Source organism: Rhyacophila brunnea, unplaced genomic scaffold (assembly GCF_057557595.1).
Source record: "Rhyacophila brunnea isolate RB1 unplaced genomic scaffold, BYU_Rbru_1.0 scaffold_15, whole genome shotgun sequence".
NCBI classification, from domain to species: Eukaryota; Metazoa; Arthropoda; class Insecta; order Trichoptera; family Rhyacophilidae; genus Rhyacophila; species Rhyacophila brunnea.
In genome coordinates this window covers 8,410,650-8,431,218 of record NW_028232806.1, presented here as the reverse complement: position 1 = coordinate 8,431,218, position 20,569 = coordinate 8,410,650, and the positions used below count along the sequence as shown (strand labels likewise).

Sequence of the window (20,569 nt, the reverse complement as noted above, 5' to 3'; positions counted from 1 at the left end):
TTTATTGAATATCGGTATTCGTGAAATATGGTAAATATTAAAATATTTTATAGCACGTGCCATTGCTGGTCTCCAAGGGCGTTGAAGGGAAACGTAAGTAAACCAGACATCGCGTAATCCGACAAAACACATTAAACATTTTATGTTAATTAATTCATTTTATTTCCACTTTTCTAACCAATTTTTTGGTATCGAAAAACACTGGGATATCCGTTTTGAAATAACGGTATTGCAACCCCCACACACACATCACTTTTCAAATAATCTGTTAAAGTGCAGGGAACACAAAAAGAATTGGAAATGGGTTGCGTTCTGGGTGAGGATGTATCAAGGTTTAAATCTCGAGTGTGGAGAAAAATAGAATAGAACACGTATTAAATAATAATTATGTTATTTTCAATAGCTATAATACTACTACTACTTTACCATGTTCGATCCCATAGGCATCTCACAAAGTGGAGATTTTATTAAAAGATTTTGTTTTTATGAGAAATGGATCTTAGCCACTTGCTCAACCTATTAGGTCCATACTCTGACTCCAAACACAAATTGAATAACAATATGTGTATTTGCCAGACCCAGGATTTGGATTTGGACACTATGCGTGCTTTGTGTATCTTACGTTTAATGGCATAACCGAATCCGTCTTCAAAAGATTTGGTCCATGGTGACTGGCTTGGTTACATGTAAGTTGTACGTATGCAGTTCATCGTGGAACACTTATTCGTGCGCCGCAGTACGTGAAACATGAGTTCGTATAACATTTTATCAAATGACGTGTTCTTCGTTGATCATTTCACGGTGGAATACGTTTGTAGGTATCTTACAAAATGCGGCGATAGTTTGCAAATAGTACTGTTCCAATTATATTAACCTTAACCTAACCTAACATAGTAAAGACATCTCCACATGTTGTAGCATACGTACAAATATACTCCACGGTGAAATGTTCAACGAAGAACTCGTCATTTGATTAAATGTTACACGAACTCATGTTTCACATACTGCGGCGTACGAATAAAATGTCCTGCGGTGAACCGTTTACGTACAAATTCCCGGATACGGACTGGCTTTCACATTTCTATTTTATTAATATGTTCTGTGTTAACACGTCAATCGTTCTACCACGAGGTACTGACGAAGAAGAAGAAGAAAATATGTGATCAGTAAATATATCGAAATCTTAATGGGTAAATAAAGCATTAGCCCGGAATGCGATGGAAGTGGATTTAAAAACCTTTTGACACAAACTTCTTCTTGTATCTTTCCTAAGTTACCTATTCCGAATTATGTATATATATACCAGCATATTTAAACTTTAATAGGTACAGTTATTTCATAACCCGAGTGTGTAAGTAGAACAATTATGTAGCTAAGACATCTCTTTTGAAGACCGGTTAATTGTCATTGTCAAAAAAAAAAAACTTGCAAGTTAAAGTCGAAACCGTTTTTTTCTAAGTAACTTAGTTTTGTTTTTTTCCCTCCCTGAGCAGTAACATTCTCGTGGGCGCCTCTCCTCACTCGGCACATTTCTTTTCTCACTCGGGCGTTTGCTTTTTTCATTTTCTTCCAAGTTTTACATTTTTTTTATTTTCCCTTCGCTTTTTCAGTAAGCAGAAAATTAACAAACAGTCAGTCACGTATAGTAGGAGGGTTACCGCACTTGTTGTGGATCTGTGGTGCGCGTATTTTCAAGGACACCTGTCTCGCTTTGTGAACCTTAAGAATAGCTTCACATGGAAAATACGTGTATTCGATACTATGTTTACATTAAAACATTCATATAAGTATATATATATACAACACATATACAATAATCGCAATTACACAAATTCGAGTTGCCTAGGAACCCCAGCTGCCAAGTTCTATCAGATATGGAGGCGACGGATCAAACACAGGACAGAAAGAAAGTCGTTTTAATTCATACTGAAGGTACTGTATTGATTTTTGTTAATTGGTGTTGATTTTTCGTTAATTCCGATCAAAGAGATTTAAAATAGTATACCGACTTTTATGGCCCAAACACATTACCATCACATCACGTCCTATCATGCTGATATAGATATAATGAATCACTATATCTATCTCAACCAGGGAACAAATAAGAACTGAAATATTCAACGGGTGTGGATAAAAAGGGAAATGATCTCGAGTGTAGAATAATATGGGATAAACTTAAACACGTGTTAAGAATACGCTTGTCTTTCATTCTGATATCTGCTCTCGGTTTGTGCGCTGCCGCTCATTCAAAATTGAGTACCGGAAACTTAAAAGGCTGTAAGTGCCAGAAATTATCATAACGGGTTTTTTTAGGAAATGTATAGCATGTGCCAAGGCCAATGTCATACAGAAGAGCACAAGTGCCACTGATTCCCGTAAGTAATTCTTAAAAATTCCAGAAGATGGCGTTGGTTGTACGAATTGTATTGTTGATGTATAAATTGAATGTTTGAGTGTATTTTGAAATTCCCTCTACCTTCTTTTTTTGAAAATGACACTTACAACCTTTTAAGTTTCCGGTATTCAATCAATTTGTTTTGAAAATTTTTTTGAACATGTACCGTTTTAAAAAATAAAAAATAAATCGGTTAGGTACATGTTCAAACACGCGCGTTAACATGATCTTACTCCCTACTTCATTTATCGTTTGTCAATTTATGGCTACGGCCGTATGTTGTAGCTTAGCTACTGGGAAATGCCAATAGAAATGGCGTATTTATAAAAAATACTACCTTATTCTTAGGTCAATAATTATTATAAAGCAAACATTATTAGTAGAATGTTTATCACATTTGAATGGCCAAAGACATAGCTTATAATCAAAACTAAAACATTAGAGCGAGAGGTTTAAAAGAATACTATTTTATGTAATAAAAATACTTTATGCAGTCATCAAATGTTTAAAATAAATATAAAGGATAATAAGGCTTCAAAATTATGTAAATAGATTATCTACAACGTTTAAGGAATGTCCAGGATCATGCTTTGAAAATAGCATAAAAGCTCCATTTTGACGTACGCTGATTATGTGAGCTAGTCAAAGAATCTAGTTTATCACAAGTTTTGTTTTTGTTTTGTTACGCCAAAAAAGTATAACTTCTAACGCGCGTGCATAAGTACACACACCGATTTTTTTTTCTTTCTAGTTTCTGGTTTTGTAAGTATCTATTTTTCCATCGTGCATATTCATAAAATATGAAATCCATTATTTAAATTAAATTAAGCCGTAGATTTACTGCAAAGTCGTTTATTCATTTTATGACTTACTTCAAACATGACTTTTTATTAATTTTAATGACGCTAAGAACATTTTATTTCGCTATTCGCTTTTTTTACTCTGTTTGCAGTCTTAAATGTGCTTGGTGGTTTTTTATCGACTTTGAAACTAACAGGATTATAATATTCAAAATAACATTGTTCGTTCATTGAACGTTTCATTAAATCTAAATTAAAATTGTAAATATTACTTACAATAAATTTATAATTCCAGTAAGTTGGACGTGATGAAAAAATAGTAAAATTTTTGAAAAAATGCAGTTATAACTCCATAATCGTCACTGTACGGCTATTATTTTAAATTTTAAAATAAGTTCTTTTCTCGAATTTTATTTTATTATAAAAAAATATAATAAGTATACAAAACTTAAGAGCGTACTTCAGTGAAACGGCAAATAATTTTCAACAGTAGGTGCGACGAAATTTCTCACTAGTCGCCAATCGGAGACCGACAGTCGAGGTGTCTGCTCGTCGATTTGTTTTGTCATGGCGTCGGATGAAAATATTCTTAAATCGTGTAAAGCTGACTAAAAAACTTTACGTATGTATTTAAAAAAGAAAACATGACAATGAATATACTATTATTAATTATTAGTAATATAAGATTAGTAAATGCGCTCCCTAAAGACAGACATTTTAAGTGCTTTTGCATTTTGTTTTTGAAACTTTATTTTTCTGCGTTAAAATTGTATATTTATTGTTTTCAAAATTTAATTTTTCTGTATTAAATTGTACTTAAGTATGTTTTGATTTAATTTATTTTTCTGTTATTATTATTATACTATATTGTAATATTTGTTATAATGTAAAGCTCATGTTATGTACGTCTTGAATTTAGATTTGTTATGTCCACAATGTTTTGTATTCTTAAATAAATAAATAAATAAACATAACATTAAATGGACGCATGTTGGATTTTTATGACAAATCATATTTCGTTCGGCACGCGTCATTTGCACAATCAGCGCATCGCCTAGCGACGATCTTTTTATACCATGCCTCAACAGAAGTATAGCCTTAACAATAATTATTGTGATGACTCTTTGACAAAGATAAAGCACATACACAATATTAAAATAATAATTTAACAACAAAAGTTTTAAGCCTTGTCAGAATTGTTTGACAAACTTTGTCAGAAACTGGTTCACATTTTCACAGTCGGGGGAAGTTTAAAAAAAACACATTACTACGTCAACTAGTTCAATTTACATTTAAATTTAAAATTTACGCAAAACATTACGAACTATTTACTTACCATTTTTTTACATTCACCAGACTCCAGAGGGACTTCTCTTTTATTCACACCTTGAAAAAATTTAATATTACTACTCTTTTACATTTTCCAACTATAGATTGTTTCATGGAATATTATTATACAAACATAATTTAATTTAAAAAAAATACCATCATCATCGGGTCTAGGACGATTTGGCACCGGGACAACTGGACGCCAAGGAATTCGAAAATAAATAGACGTTAGGTACTTATAGGTACGGTAAGGTAGGTTATTATTTATATTTAAATGATTACATTATAATTAACTGTTTCTTTTATTCAAACGAATAATTCACAAGATTTAAGAATATATCATTCTGATTATTGAACATATATAATTTAGAAAAAGACTTTCTGAGAGAGTATATTAAAACCAATGGAAAAATCTTTTTTGAAAAAAGTAAGCCACCCCGGCCGGGAATCGAACCATGCACCTCCACGGGTAAACGTCCCAAACGTCGCATTTATCCAATATGCTACGGCGTGACATACTAGTTGCGACACATTTTAACTATTGGTCACTTTTAATACATACTCATCAGCGCTCTTCGAAATCAAGCTAATTTGGCAATAGATTTTTGTTTCTTAAATAAAAGTAGGTAACTATTTACTATTACTTCGATTACTAACCGACGTTGTGGAATTTCTCCAATATTTCTTATATGTAACTACTTGCACTTGCTAATAATTTATAATTAACTATTTCTTATATTCAAACGAATAATTCACAAGATTTAAGAATAAATCATTCGATACAATATTCGATTCCCGGCCGGGGTGGCTTACTTTTTTCAAAAAAGACTTTTTCTATTGGTTATAATATACTCTCTCAGAAAGTGTTTTTCTAAATTATATATGATTATATTATGATTTAATAGTTGGTGAGAACAAAATAAATATGCAGACTTAAATAATGATTTAATCGTGCATAGGTATTATGTTTAAGTTCCAACGAAAAAAGAGTTTTTTTATTTTATATAAAGCCTTAGGCATGGTAATTCTCAATCCGCAATAAAAAATACATTATGTTAAGAGTAAAATGAATTAAAACTACTAAGATAGAAACTGATTAAAATATCTCGTCTACGTTCTGTATACGTGTCTCCGACAGTGCGGCGTCCAATTGTCCGGAGTTCAGTCGTCCCATTCCCTCATCATCAACCTGTTTTATCCCATATCCAAAAATTTGTACGTATGCAGTTGGCCGTACCACAGTTCATTGTGAGCCATCGTATTGGAAAACTATGGCCGTATAGTATTCAGACCAAATTCATTTCTAATTAAAACACAAAAAATCACCGGAAAGACTGAAGAAAATAGTTATATGACATTTTAAATAAAATTTTGAATGATTCAAAAGTAGCTTAGAAAGTAGTTGCTAGTAAATAAAATTTCGTATCATAATGACAGCGTTATTTCTTTTATTTATTCGATATGTCTTTATTTCTGATAAAAATTGCAACATTACTGTCTGCAGTGGTCCACGAGTAATTCATCTCAATGCTCTACGGCCATCTCTTTTCGGTACGCTAGATATCTAATTTCTATGTTTCATACCTTAAGGGTTATTTTATACTATACGGTTTTAACCGTACGGAAAAAAACGAACGGTTACAATCCGATTTGGCAACAACTTTTCACACTATACGGTTTATGCGCGGTTTTTTTTCCGTCACAAGCTCAGTTTGTGACTACTACTGACTCGACTGACCGTACAAATATTTAAAACCGCTATGACGGCTGCTATACGGCGCCGTTTCGGTTTTTTATCATCGCCGTTTTATTTGAAAAGGGCTATGCCACTAAAAGAATGTCACCGTTCGATTTTTTGCCGTACGGTGAAAACTGTATAATGTGAAAGGAGCGTTTGTATATTATTTATATCAGATTTTATTCATAAGATGTTTTTTTATGAAAAATTAGATGAAGTACCCGCCTTTGCTGGAGCTCGCTTTATTGATCGATACACATTTATCTTAACAATAATAATTTCATTCTTCAATATTAAAATATGTCAAACTGAAAATAATTCTGACAGCCAAGTCAAACCAAAGAAATTGAAATCGAATCTAAAATAATATGGAAACTTTATCTGTCGTGACAATTCAAAATTAGAATTGGCAAGAATTAATGTAATTTAACAAACTTAATATTTTTACTTATATAATACAGTATAACCTCGTTTTTACGTGCCCAGTATTTACGTTTTCCCGGCAATTGCGTGTAATTTTTTCGGTCCCGATGTATTTCAGTACATTTAAAACCCGCGTTTACGTTTTTCTTTACCGCGATTTACGTCAGAAATATTCAAAATATACAAGTTACGCGCGCTTCTGAAGAATTTTCTGATGAAGACGAGGTTGATATTCCAACAAAAGAAGAAGCAGTGAGATTCACCGAGGGTTTAAAAACCTACTTTACAAACTTTGCTGATATCCAAGATGACACTTTTAAATGTTTATATAGTCTTGAAAGAGAATTACATAACAAAAAAACAAAAATGCAAAAAATTAACATACATATGTACATGATTTTTTCAATACAAATTTAAATTGAATGTTGTTTTTTAAAAAAACGTAATTTTTTTAGAAACAAAATTTTAATGTTCTTTTTTTCAATACCCTCCTTTTACATTTTCCCTCCAATTAGGTTTTTTTCCAGTCCCTTAAAAAACGTAAAATAGGGGTTATACTGTATTATAATATAGAAGCTGAAGTACCCGGCTTCGCACAGGGTCGCTTCGTGGATACATTTATCTTAGATATTAAAAAAAAAAAATATTTATTTTTTTAAAATTAAAATATCTGTGTAATACAATATGGCAACATGAAAGAAATTCTAATATGAGTAAAGGTCAAACAAAAGAACACTAAATTAAAATCGAATCCAAAATATGCTAACGTTATTAATAGTATTCATATGTAGTAAAAAAAAAAACAAAATAGAATGGAACAAACAAACAACACACTTTGTATTTTATATAATACTAATTTAGAAACCTTTGCGGGTGTGCGCACAACAACTGACAAAAGTTTTATCGCAATCGGATGAATGGTATAGGAACGCATACGGGATAGATAGACAGACAGACAGATATTCATTTAAATATAAGACTTCTCGCAAGTGCAAGTAATAAGTTGACAAAGTTTTATCGCAATCGGATGATAAAATACGAACAAACAAACAAACAAACAAATATTGATTTTTATAAATTAGATAGATAGATAAATGTTTCAAGACCCTACAATGTTTTTTGTTTCATTCATAGCTAAATTAACTATATCAACGCAGAATTCGTCAAAATAGGAAAAAAAATGTTAGCAGAGCCTGTAATTTCAGTAATCGACATCCAGTAATTGAAGTACATTCAGTAATGAAGCAAATGATATAAAGAATGACAGTAGACATGTCATTTTTTTCTGTCCTATTTCTGTGTGTTCTAATTTGCCATGTATGCAAAAGTCTGCAATTTGCCGTTTGAAAAGAGATTTGAAATAAAAAGAAGTAGATAAAATTATACGTACGTACGAATGTGCGTAAGAAAAAAGTATACGAAAATGATCAAGATAAAAATTGCTGAATATGAACGAAAAAAAGAACGCACGTTTTACACCAAAGCCTGTTATATTACGGGAAGGTACATACGAAATTCGCTCATAATAATGTATACGAAATGAGAATTAAAATATTTACTTTCGTAAAGCAGATGGAAATTTTTATGTTCATTTGTTTCCTTCTTTTATTGTCATTCGTTTTTTTTAATGGGAAATGATTATGGTTTGAAAGGTTTTCGTGGAAATTGAAAAAAAAAACATATTTACACAGACTGCGTAATGAAAAGGCAACATTTGTTGGAATATTTTTATGCAAGTATCAATATTTATTATTTTGTACCAAAGACAATACGGTTTTGAAACAATAACAATTTTGTTTTTCTTTTTATTAGATGAATAGAATAAAAGTGACATGAATGACAAATTTAAATTTCGTATAAATTATACGAAGATTTTCAACTTCATAAGAAAACAATACTTATTTACATTTTCAAGATTATAATATTATATTTAATACATATTTTTAGTTCTAAGAATTATCAAACAAAACCAGCGGAATTTGATAATAATTAATGAACTAACACAATATTGTATTCTAAAAATATTAAAAGAACAATATTGCTCATTTATTATATAATATTATACTCAATGGCGCTTTATGGTATGGCAACATTTTCCTCTTCATGTAAAAAAACGGACCATCATTGCGAAATATGCTGGACTGACAAACTCATGAAGTTTTACTACCTAATACTTCCTTCCAAACCAGCCCACCCCGCACCACACTCAGTCCTAATCGAGTGATCACGAGGCCCTACGTTTAGTAATGAAGCATCGCCAGGTATTTACTCCTGATTATGTGATATATGTAAATTAATACATGCATACAAACAATATGGACATAAATATGTGAAGAGATATTCACGTCCGCAATAAGACGTCACATTTTTTTAAAACAGGCCTTTGTGGCGACCAGGTTGGACAGCCCGAAATGCCGAACAACTGGTTGGACCGACTTTAGCATTTCTTCCCTCTCGGAGTACATTCTCGGACATTCCCAAAGGATGTTGTTTGCATCCTGTAGTTCTACGCCATATGGACATGTTGGTCGGGTGACAAGTCCATACTCAAAGAGCTTGACAGCGAATCCACCGATCCCAGTCAAGAGTTGACTGGTATCATGGTCAGAAGTCAAACCGGTTACCTTAAGTTTTACTGATGAACAAATCGTCTAAGAACTAGGTACTGACAAGAATGAAAGGAGCACATACAGGCTTTCATTCAGTAGTAGATTGACACTGACTGATGATGATTATAATATAATACAAAAACACAGTTTCTCTCGATAGTATTGTTTTAATACAACAAAATAACCCCTTGCTGCTATCCGCTTATAACTAACAATGAAATAATTCTTCACAAAGAATCCTCACTAATGGCATCCGGATATAAAGAAACTTATAGAAATCCGCGAGACGAGTATTCTGTTATGAACTTACGACTAATAGTATTCAGGCATTAGAGCAGTGATGAAACAGCAGTTCGTATAAATAATATATTTATATATTATACAATAAAGAATCTTTATATATTCGTCATAAACGCTGGCATACGTGTTCGCCCCGAACAGTAGCGCCACTTTTTTGTCAAGTATGTACGCATGAAGTTTAAATAATTAAATACCATGGTTGCCGGTGTGGCAGTCTTTCCAGTGAACATGGAATCCACATGAGTATGTCAGGGTCTACATTCTGCCATCTCAGAATCGCATGGAGGTCAAGCCTGTATTCTGTAAGGACTACGTGTCGTTTGTACAACGCACGCATGCTACCTGTGCTCATGTATGGCTGTGAGACATGGCATCATACCAAAGTCTAAAAGATCTCGATTTTTGAACTTTGAGAATCGATGTCTACGCCGAATCTTAGGGTTACATTTATACGAGCGCATTACAAACGCTTCAGGTGATTCCGCCAACCCTCCCTCACCCTTCAACGGTACTTACAAACCTTAGTGTGATAGTATAAATATTACTCTTCTATGGAACCTCATGACAGAAGATTTTGACGCGAATCACAGCCTTCTCCAAGCGTTTGCCTCAATCTTCCTGGCATTTAGTGGCACAGATAAATTTGTGGCATTCTTCATTCATCTCATTTCTGCCCTTTGACTCGACCGAATACCTATTTTTTCTAGGTACCTAGTCATCCTGCCTGTAAGCTATATGGTCAAATATAAGAGAGTCCGACAAAATTACTCTCGAATCTGTCGTTCACTGATCATTGTGTATGTTTGACCGTCTATGAAACTTCTCTAATACCACATTTAAAATACCGTTATTCTCTGCCTTTCTCTTACATTAATTATCAAAGACAGAAGATTACCCTGTGGTAATGTTTTTATTTATCCAAATTAGTTGCAATTTCGAGATATAGCAATAATTTTTGCCATTGCTATTTTCCTTTATAATATGATACGTACAGAGTCTTCAAAGCTTACTGTTAGATATTTTTTAAAGTTATACTTTTTTGGGGGCGTTTGGTAGAGAGTGAAATTGAGAGTTACGAAAGTTCGCGACAGTATTAAGTTAGCTGCAAATCAGTCAGCTGTATACAAACGCAAGTTTGATAGTAGAATTGTTCCTTTGCCTAGGCAACGAATTTATTATTGTCGGCCATTTGCAATTCCTTACGTAAAACGATTAAACCTCAGAGTGAAGGTTTTTACTTTAAAAATAAAACAACGAGAAATAATTATATAATTTAGTAATATAAGTTAAGGTGTATAGAAATAAACTAACGGCGCTCCAATAAGCTCAAGAAAAATCTTGAGTGTATAATTTAACAAGATAATTATTAAAAGTTAGTCGAAGAATCTAGATTCTAGGTTATCACAAGTTTTGTCTTGTTACCCCAAAGAAGTATAACTTCTAACTCGCGTACATAAGTACACACACACGCACCGATTTTTTTACTGAACAACATCCATCAGTCACAATCATTATTATACTGCCACAAAATAATCTTTTATATTCTGCTCGCCTTTTAGAAGAAATACTAATTGTAAATAAAGTTATGTTCTTATTGAAGTGAATACCTACATTCCAATGTTAATTTCCTTTATTTTCATTTCATCGTACGCTGATTGAGAGTGATCCATCACTGCATTAAATAAATCGCGCGGAGGCTTTCACCTGGCGGCGTCGCAGGCTTTAATTAAAAAGTTCCAACGGGCGTCGGCAGCATCGCGACGCTAGTTTCTCGAGGCGACGCGTGCGACGATTACTTTTTACGACCCACAACAGTTTAAGCGGCGATAAAGCCTTAAAAGTGCTTAGCAGAACTCTGCTATGCATAAGGCACTATTTTGTCATGGATGAATCTATCATTTTGTTCATGGGGTAAGTTGTTCTATTCTAGAATAACTATAATTATTAGAGTTAGGTATTTCCCGAGAAAATCTCAATCTCGAGATTCGGGATTTCCCGAAATGATGAAATTTTGAATTCTCGAGATTCGGGATTTTCATAAAAGAGTTTTCGAGAATTCTCGAAATATCGGGAAATTAAAAAAAACCTGTAAAAATACTAAAATCAGTGTAAAAACAGACAAATTAAAAAAAAAATGGGTTTTTTTAATTTCTGTGAGAAGACAGGCAAAAGAGAAGTGGGAAAACAAAAACAATTCAAAACATTACTTATTAAAATGGAATTTCAAAAAACACAGACTGTCAATCGCTGCTTCTGACAATCGCATATGCTTTTGAGACTCAAAACTCCCTGATGTTGCAAAAATTGCATTTTGAGTCGACGTTGGCTTAATTGTGTTAAATGCCCCGATCAGTCTTTGAACGTTTTGTGTCTTCTGTCCACTTTTTTCATATAGAAAATAGTTTTTTCAATTAATATTTGATAATAAAGAAATCCCGAATCCCGAGAAAAGATTCTCGAGATTCGGGATGGAAAATCTCGAAAATTTCTCGAGAATTTCCGTTACCCAACTCAATTACCCAACTCTAATTATAATGTTATGACTTATTAACTATAATGTTACCTTCCATGAAGCGAGATTTCAATAAAAAATAATAGTGTATTTAAAAACAACAGAGTCTCTATAGATAATAATACACCGAATTTATGTATTTTCATTGTGATTTTACCAGTAAATAAAAAACAGAAAAACATTGTAAGCAAACATTAAAATACACCACGGGGCTTTAGAGTGTGACCTTTTCATCATATTCCATAAAAATAATGGCCCAATGATTTACATTTTAAATTATCATCATCATCATCATCAGCCTGAATCTATCCACTGCTGGATGAAGGCTTCTTCAAGCTGCTTACACTTCTCTTGGTCCTGTGCATTGCGTTGCCACGTACTTCCGCAAAACTTTATCATTTCATCGATCCAGCGGCCTCTAGGTCTACCTTGCGGACGTTTTGTACTTCTTGGATACCACTGGATGATTAGATTTGTCCAACGATTGTCTCCTCTTCGAGCTATGTGTCCAGCCCATCTCCATTTAAGGCTTTTAATAAACTCTATTACATCGCAAACCCTTGTCTGCTTCCTTATCCACTCATTCCCACTTTTTGTCCTTTCGCGTTATGCATTATATCCATATTTTATATTATTATATGCATATATTATCCATAAAATAAATACAAGTTACTCATGACCATTGTTTCTTCAGTGAGTAGATATTATACTTATTGGACTTTCCGCATGGAAAAATGAATTCCAAAAGCCTCGTAGAAAGAATAAGACCAGCATGGAATTTACCCCAATGCCAGTCTTGAATACTGTACATGAAAATCATATTTTGAACTAAAATATGACATACTAAAACCAATGTGATGAAACGGGGAATCTCTGTTGACCCAGTCTACACGCGTGTCCGAAAACTTGTACGTATACAGTTCGCCGTATCACACTTAATCGTGAAATGTTGTATCGAAAATATATAGCCAATATAAGACTGTCCAACCTCTTTGGGTCGTATAGTAGTGACATAAAATTCATGTCTAAATAAAACACGGTTCTTGTCGGTGTACATTTACAGGAAGCCAGCTGCTAACAAATTTTGAAAACAGCCGATTTACTGGATATTTGTTAGGTTATATTAGGTTTTTTTTTAGAATTATTAATAACCATGTCCTTGTTTTTTCGTACAAGGTGGTTGTTAGTAATTTTGAACAATCACAAATACCCAGGCTTTGAGAAAAACACATAAACATTGTGTCTTCACCGGGAACTAAACCCAGAATTTAGTTAGGTTAGGTTATGTTAGTTTAGTTTAGGTTAAGTTAGGTTTTCATTCTTGAATTCATGAATTTTGCCTAAATCAGCTATGAAAATTGAATTAATGTCTATATTATATACGGTGATTTCTTTCCGATAAGAAAGCTCACGGCGACCTTTGCCCCGGTAAAATGTTGTACGTATAATTTACATGTAACCGCCTACACATGACAAGAGTTGTAAAGCATTTTTAACATCGGTTTTTATATAAGGCATGACTACTAAATTGCAACTTCAACGAGGCGACCTTACAAGCTGTATAAAACGAAGTTGCTTTTTTCAACTTCTGGAATAACGTCTTATAACTAGAGATTGCAATACCGGTATTTAATTACTTATCGATACCGAAATACCGGTTTCAAAAATCCAAAATACCGGTATTTTCGGTATTAGAAAGCATACACGTTTATGTTTTTCGAAAATGAATTACATGTTATTTTGTTCACTACTTACTACTATATTGCATTATAAATTTAGTGTATAAGATTGATGCTGAATAAATGCAAATATATAGATTAAAACCAACAAAGTTAAATAATAATAAAACAAAATCCTTTAAAGATACTTATAGAATTGTCGCGAGGAATTAACATATTTCGAAAAAAAAAATGCATTCGTGGCAAATATTTCTAATTATTTTATAACTATTGATCCAACGTTGATAGAACATTCAACAAAAGTTGAATTTGAGAAAGATTTTCCTCTACCTGGACTAATATTATTTGTAAAATTCTAGCAGTTTTAAAAATATTATGATCTATACATATTTATGAAGGTCAACATAATAAATGTAAGTATGTACTTTAGGTTGCTATAAACTTGTGTTTCAAATAGATTTTAACAGTTATATTTATTGATAGGTACTTCTTTTGTCTATAATAATATGTTTTGATGAATACCGGTATTGAAATATTCATTCGATATTGCAAATCCTATTTATAACAGTTGAAGATTCCTACACAAAGGATAAAAAGAAGTAATTCATATTGTGTTTTAATTTATTTAATTATATATTATTAAAAACTATTAACTTATCCTTAAATCACGCAATGCAGATGAGGATTAAATTTTAAGATGGCAGTACAGGTATTAATAATTATTAACACTATTTCTGTGAAATACATATATTTGTTGAACATACATAATTTTGATAAACACTTTCTGAGAGAATACATTATAAGCAATAGAAAAAATCTTTTTTGAAAAAAATAAGCCACGGTTTACGCCCCATCCGTCGCATTTACCAATATGCTACGAAGTGACATACTAATTGCGACAAATTCTAACTATTGGCCTTTTTAATACCCACTCATCAGCGTTCCTCGAAATCAAGCTACTTTGGCAATCGATTTTTGTTTCTTAAATCAAAGTAGATACCTATTACTTCGATTACTAATCGACGTCGTGGATTTCTCCAATATTTTTAATGTAACTTACTTGAACTTGCTAATAATTTATAATTAACTATTTCTTTTATTCAACGAATAATTCACAAGATTTAAAAATGCATCATTCTAATTATTGAACATACATAATTTTGAAAAACACTTTCTGAGAGAATATATTATAACCTTATAATATATTCATATCTATATATAGAGAATATATAGAAAAAATCTTTTTTGTATATACTTTTTTTTGGATAATACCTACATATATTTGTATTTTCATATATTATATTTATCGTGGCCTATAAATGAAATCTATAAATAATATTCTGAAAACCCATCTCGAATTTCACATTTTGTGACATTTATCAGAAAATCAAACATTATTTTACGGAAATTCAAAATATACAGTAATATTATTACAACACATCATTATAATACAAATTTAATAAGACTGTAATGTTTTATCTGTTTTTCGTGTTATTTGAAAATATATTATTATCTCTTTAATATTACAACATTATTTATTATCCACTACTGGATAAATACATTTTTTTTAGGATCTTTTTAGGATCGGACATGGTAAACAATCAGTATTAGTAAAAATACCCATGATGGCCGAGTGGTTACTCGTTGTTCATTATTACATGTGTATTTGGACAATAGGTTGAATAAATGACTAACATCAGTAGCGAAGGGTGGAGGTAGGCTGTTAAAATGCGCCATAAATAATTCACTTTAAACTCTGTAAGTCACACTTATTTGTTTTTATTGAACTAATACTACAATTTTACAGATAGTGTTAGTTAATTTTTAAAAATCAATTAAACCCTGCCTTAAACATAATAGTTTTGGTATACTTTGGGCGATACGACAAAATTGTGCAAACTTATCATTCATAATTTGTTGTTTTCGTGGGATTAAGAATACATCTTGCACATATTGTGTATTCATTTTTTTTAATTCATTAAGCCCTGCGTAAACCAAACTATAATATAAAAAAAATATTATCCTATCTCTAAAATATTCAAAGTTATGTATAATTTAGATATTTTACAGATATACGAGTATTTTTTGACTATTATCTATTATGGCTTGATTTTTGCAGGGTTTATTTGAATTTTAAAAATTAACCAACACAATCTGTAAATGGTAGTCTTATTTAAATGAAAACAAATACGTTTGACTGACAAAGTTTAGTGTGCACTATTTATGGTGAATTTGAACAGCCTACCTCCACTCTTCGCCACTGGCTAATATCCATTTCTCGTAAAAACAAAAATGTTTCCAAGTACTTTTTTCGGCTGCCCACAATCTACTTTCCTTCAACAAGTACCTACTCTTTGCTACCGCCATTATACTATAATCCAATAATAAGAATAAAAGGCTTATAAGTTATCGTACAAAGTAGTTACTTGTTTAAATCGTGTTAGCTATCTATCTATGTGGTGATGTGAAACCTACATCTAATTATTCCTTTGTTTACATGTAAATTATTATTCTCCTTTAATCTTCTGCGCCTCAATGATAACCAATCTTTGATTAGGAGACGGCGCACAAAGAAGACACTAAAATAAATACTTAAACCAAAGATGTTAAGAAAACCTTCTAGGTAATTCAAATTCTTTAGTTAATACGTATTACTAACAATAATTATTAGCCATAACTGTAATGTTCCATAGCGTAAAGTTTCCAGTGGAAATCGATATTCTGTAATACAATTAGCTCACTAATTATTACGAAGTATGGGCAAAGCTTACAAATAAAATTAAGTACATAACTAAAGATTAAACTAAAGGCATAAAGCCCACCAAAAAAGCGCTCGGTGCGCTCACTATTGAGTAGGCCTCCTGCCAACCGCGCATTACCCTTCACCTATGTAATAAGGGGCCCAAGAAGCACAAAATAATTATTATTATCAGCGTCTCTCATAACAAAGCAATAAAAATATTAAATTATTTCTCGGGGTTTGTAATAAATATTCACGATGACATCATTCTACCAGAGAAATATTGGACACGCAGCAAACTAAATAATGGGTTCACTGTTATTTAATAATGGCTTCTCGCCCGTCTATCGACGACGCTTCGAGGAGCGTGATTTTGCTTGCCGTGTTCAATGAATGGTCTACGTTGTATTTTCGTTAATTCGTATCGCTGAGAAGCCAAAAAACGATGAATAATGGGGCACGTGGGCACAATGCGTCGTCAAATCCAGTGTGCGCTGGTGTATTTGATTACTTTGTATTTGCAATGATTCACATAGAATATGCGCGAAGACCCCGCAAGTCCGCTTTAGTGGACTTTATGCCTTACATATATATTACTACAATTATAGTTGACAGTGTGTGAAATATTTTACGGTATTTCGTGAAACCTATTGCGCAATATTTTGCGAAAAGATTTTGAATAATAATTTATAATGAGCAGCCATGATTCTCACCACTGGAGTGTTAATCTGTCCACCCGTTTGTGCGGTTATAACTCTACAAACTTAAACTTGCATAGCATATAGATAGATACCCTCATTAGCGATTTTAGAGACTTAAGTGACCAATGCACTGGCTGGTTTTGAGCATCCACAATGAAATAAATGATAAATTTAAACTCAGAGATATTTTCACTCCTCTGGAAGACACAGCAAAAAGGTTGAACCTACGAGTAAATGTGGGAAAGACCAAGTATTTGAAAATGACAAGAGGCATTGAACCCTCTGGAAACATTGGAATAAGAAACTCCTCGTTCGAGAGAACCTCTCTCTTCAAGTATTTGGGCTCCAACATTACCTCTAAAAATGAATTTTCCCTAGAGCTCGCTGACCGACTGAGAAGTGGAAATGCAGCGTACTTCGCGCTGAGTCGTCTGTTCAGGTCCAAAATGCTGTCCATCAAAACGAAATTCCGGGTGTATAACGTAGTCATCAAACCGATCGTCATGTATGGATGTGAAACGTGGAGTTTAACGGAAAAACAAGAAAAGGCGCTCCAAGTGTTTAAAAACAGAATCCTCCGGAGAATACTTGGACCCGTCAATGAGAACCACCGGTGGCGCATCCGCACAAACGCTGAGCTCTTCGACCGATACCAACCTAGAATCACTAATATTCTGAGGTCAAGAAGGCTCAGATGGGCGGGCCACGTTGTACGATCTGAAAGATCTAAAACTCTCTATAGGATTTACAAAGACACACCAGCTGGCACTCGACCTCTTGGCCGCCCTCGACGGAGATGGGCGGACAACATTCAAAGGGATGCGGAAAGGCTGGGGATAGTCAACTGGGAAGAGAGAGCGCTGGACAGAAATTCCTGGAGAAACGTTGTGCAGTCGGCCATGGACCTGAACGGCCCCTAGCGCCAGTTTAATAATAATAATATACCTCTTTCATAGAATCACATCCTGTCAATGGAAAAAAAATATTATCGAAGGTGACAATGATGATTCATAATAACATTTGAGTGTTTCATTTTATTTGTATAGGTACGTACTGTTTCGGTTTTGACTTTGTTATGTTCTGGGTAACTAATGAGAAATAAAAAAAAATGTTCGAACCTTTAAATTTTCTGATGAATCGATTGTGGCATTTACGTTACAAAAAAATGCCGCTATATACGTTTTTTTTATTGAACTACGAAGTCTTTAGCTTTAAATTTATACACTGTTTTTATATTGTGTGAATAATTATTATTTTAAATGGCTATGTACATAATATATAATTAAACGTTAATTAAGTCGTATTACAATTTATATTTCAAGGCTACATTCTCTCAGAAACATTTGGAAACATAAAAATTCTTTGATGTTTGGCTGAGCTATAAACATTTCATACACTATACTTGACTATACTGTTAGTACTGACATATTGGAAAAATAGTCATCGTTGGAAACCCAGGAGACTTGCGTTTCTCCAACTCCACCCGTCGTGTACCTATATTTTTGTCTTTCATGTCACTATAAACGTGTATCAAAAAAAGTGTTTAGTGCTTCACTTTCTTGTCTCCAGTTAGAGGGAGGCGGTGGAGGAAACCAAAACCCTTATTGATCTATAACGCCATCGAGAGAAGGAAAAGTCTATCTGTTCTTTTGTTATGTTATACATCAGAGACTACTTGACTAATAATGATAAAACTTTTATAGCTTATAGATAACATTGTTATTTCAAAAATAACGAACATTGAAATAATTTGTTATGTGGTACGGATAGAGAATTATTCACATTTAAATCTAGCAATTAATAATATGAGTCTGTCTATTTATGCATTGTCTATATGTATACTTTTTATTTCCTTATTTTAGGTTCGTCTACCGTCATGGACGATTACTAGTAGTCGTATAATATATTATGTCTTGTCATAATACTAGATACTTGATATTATTATAAAGTTAATTTAAAACTTAGGCCCTTTTGTACGTTATGAATGACATCATTTCATGTACTTCACTGACATATAGACCCTTTGTTCTCAAGCAATGTTTAACATTATTTTTAAAATAGTATTTTATTGTGCATTCGAGTTCTTTTCTATGTTTAATATTTTTTTTAAACTAATTATCTTTTTTGTTTTGGTAAAAAATAATTAAATATTAAAATACTTTCCCTACAGTTCTTACAATTTTTTACTCTATCTCTTTTATTCAGTTAGATATATTATTTAAAGGTTATTTTTGCGTTTTGTTGCAGATTCGATTGTGGTTCAGGCCCTGGAGTAGTCAGGTCCGATGGAGAAGTAATGCTAAACCAATGGAACACGCTCACTCTTTATAGGAGAAGATGGGACGCGTGGCTGCAGCTCAACGGAGGCAAGCATGTCCAGGGACGATCAAAGGTTAGTTATAACTTTTCAAACTACAGTATAACTTTAAAAAATGCTCAAACGATGTTGTTTACAGTCAATTAGTTTCAAGTGACCGAAGGGACCTATGAGATTCAAGGGAGTGAAAAGCGAGCATATCTTGTAGAAAGGCAATGGGAAAATAATCGTTTGATGAATTATCGAAAGGAAAATATTGTATGATTCCCATGGTTCCATACGCACTACAACTGTAAACTGGAACACAATATTCAGCCACGGTGAAAGTATATAGGTTACTTCCCAGCTTGTTTTTATTATTACATCGTTTTTATTTGCTCGTATTCTTATTTATCCGGTGGTTGTTTATCCAGTACAAATCTTGTATTCGATTTTTAACTAACTTCCCGACTAGATAGACATTTGAAACTTTTAGAATATATCAGAACACGATGCCATTACATTCTTTTAGCCATCTTCAAGTAGAATTGAATTCATTTTCAGTTAATTCTGTTTTGTATGAAAAGTTATTTCGGAAGAAATCCGTAATTCAATCCACTATTATTGGTTGCTAATTGGGTGGTCCTAGCAACTAAATTATTAATATATACGTGCGTTACTATAAAAATAAAAATTACATTTCAGTATTCTATATTTGTTTTGTTTTTTTATTTACTTCATATCAAGTACAAGTTTGAGCATATTGAGCATAATAATTCAACAGAAAATTTAAAAACGTTGTATATAAAAAGTTCTTTTTATCTTGTAATTATTTTTAATAATACCAGCTTTATTTCTAGTTTGTCCCTTTGAAGTTAATCAATAATAGTAGAGTTCTCATTTAGATCACGTGGCACGCACCTACATATAAGTCAGAAAAATACGTCATATACCCCATTTACACGTGTACGGATTTACTACTGACAGTACGTATTATCGGGGACATAACAAGAAAATGTAAAATAGTAAACATGTATTATGCAAGTT

The 20,569-nt window shown here is 32.6% G+C and overlaps 1 protein-coding gene across 1 annotated transcript in view; it reads left to right on the top strand.

The window, feature by feature from the left end:
- SP2353 (EGF like, fibronectin type III and laminin G domains protein pikachurin) overlaps positions 1 to 20,569 on the top strand; it is a 404,662-nt gene that overhangs the window by 169,539 nt on the left and 214,554 nt on the right. The window contains exon 6 of the mRNA XM_085943262.1: positions 19,474 to 19,618. Coding sequence (XP_085799388.1) covers positions 19,474 to 19,618 — 145 coding nt within the window. The remainder of the gene's footprint in view (positions 1 to 19,473; positions 19,619 to 20,569) is intronic.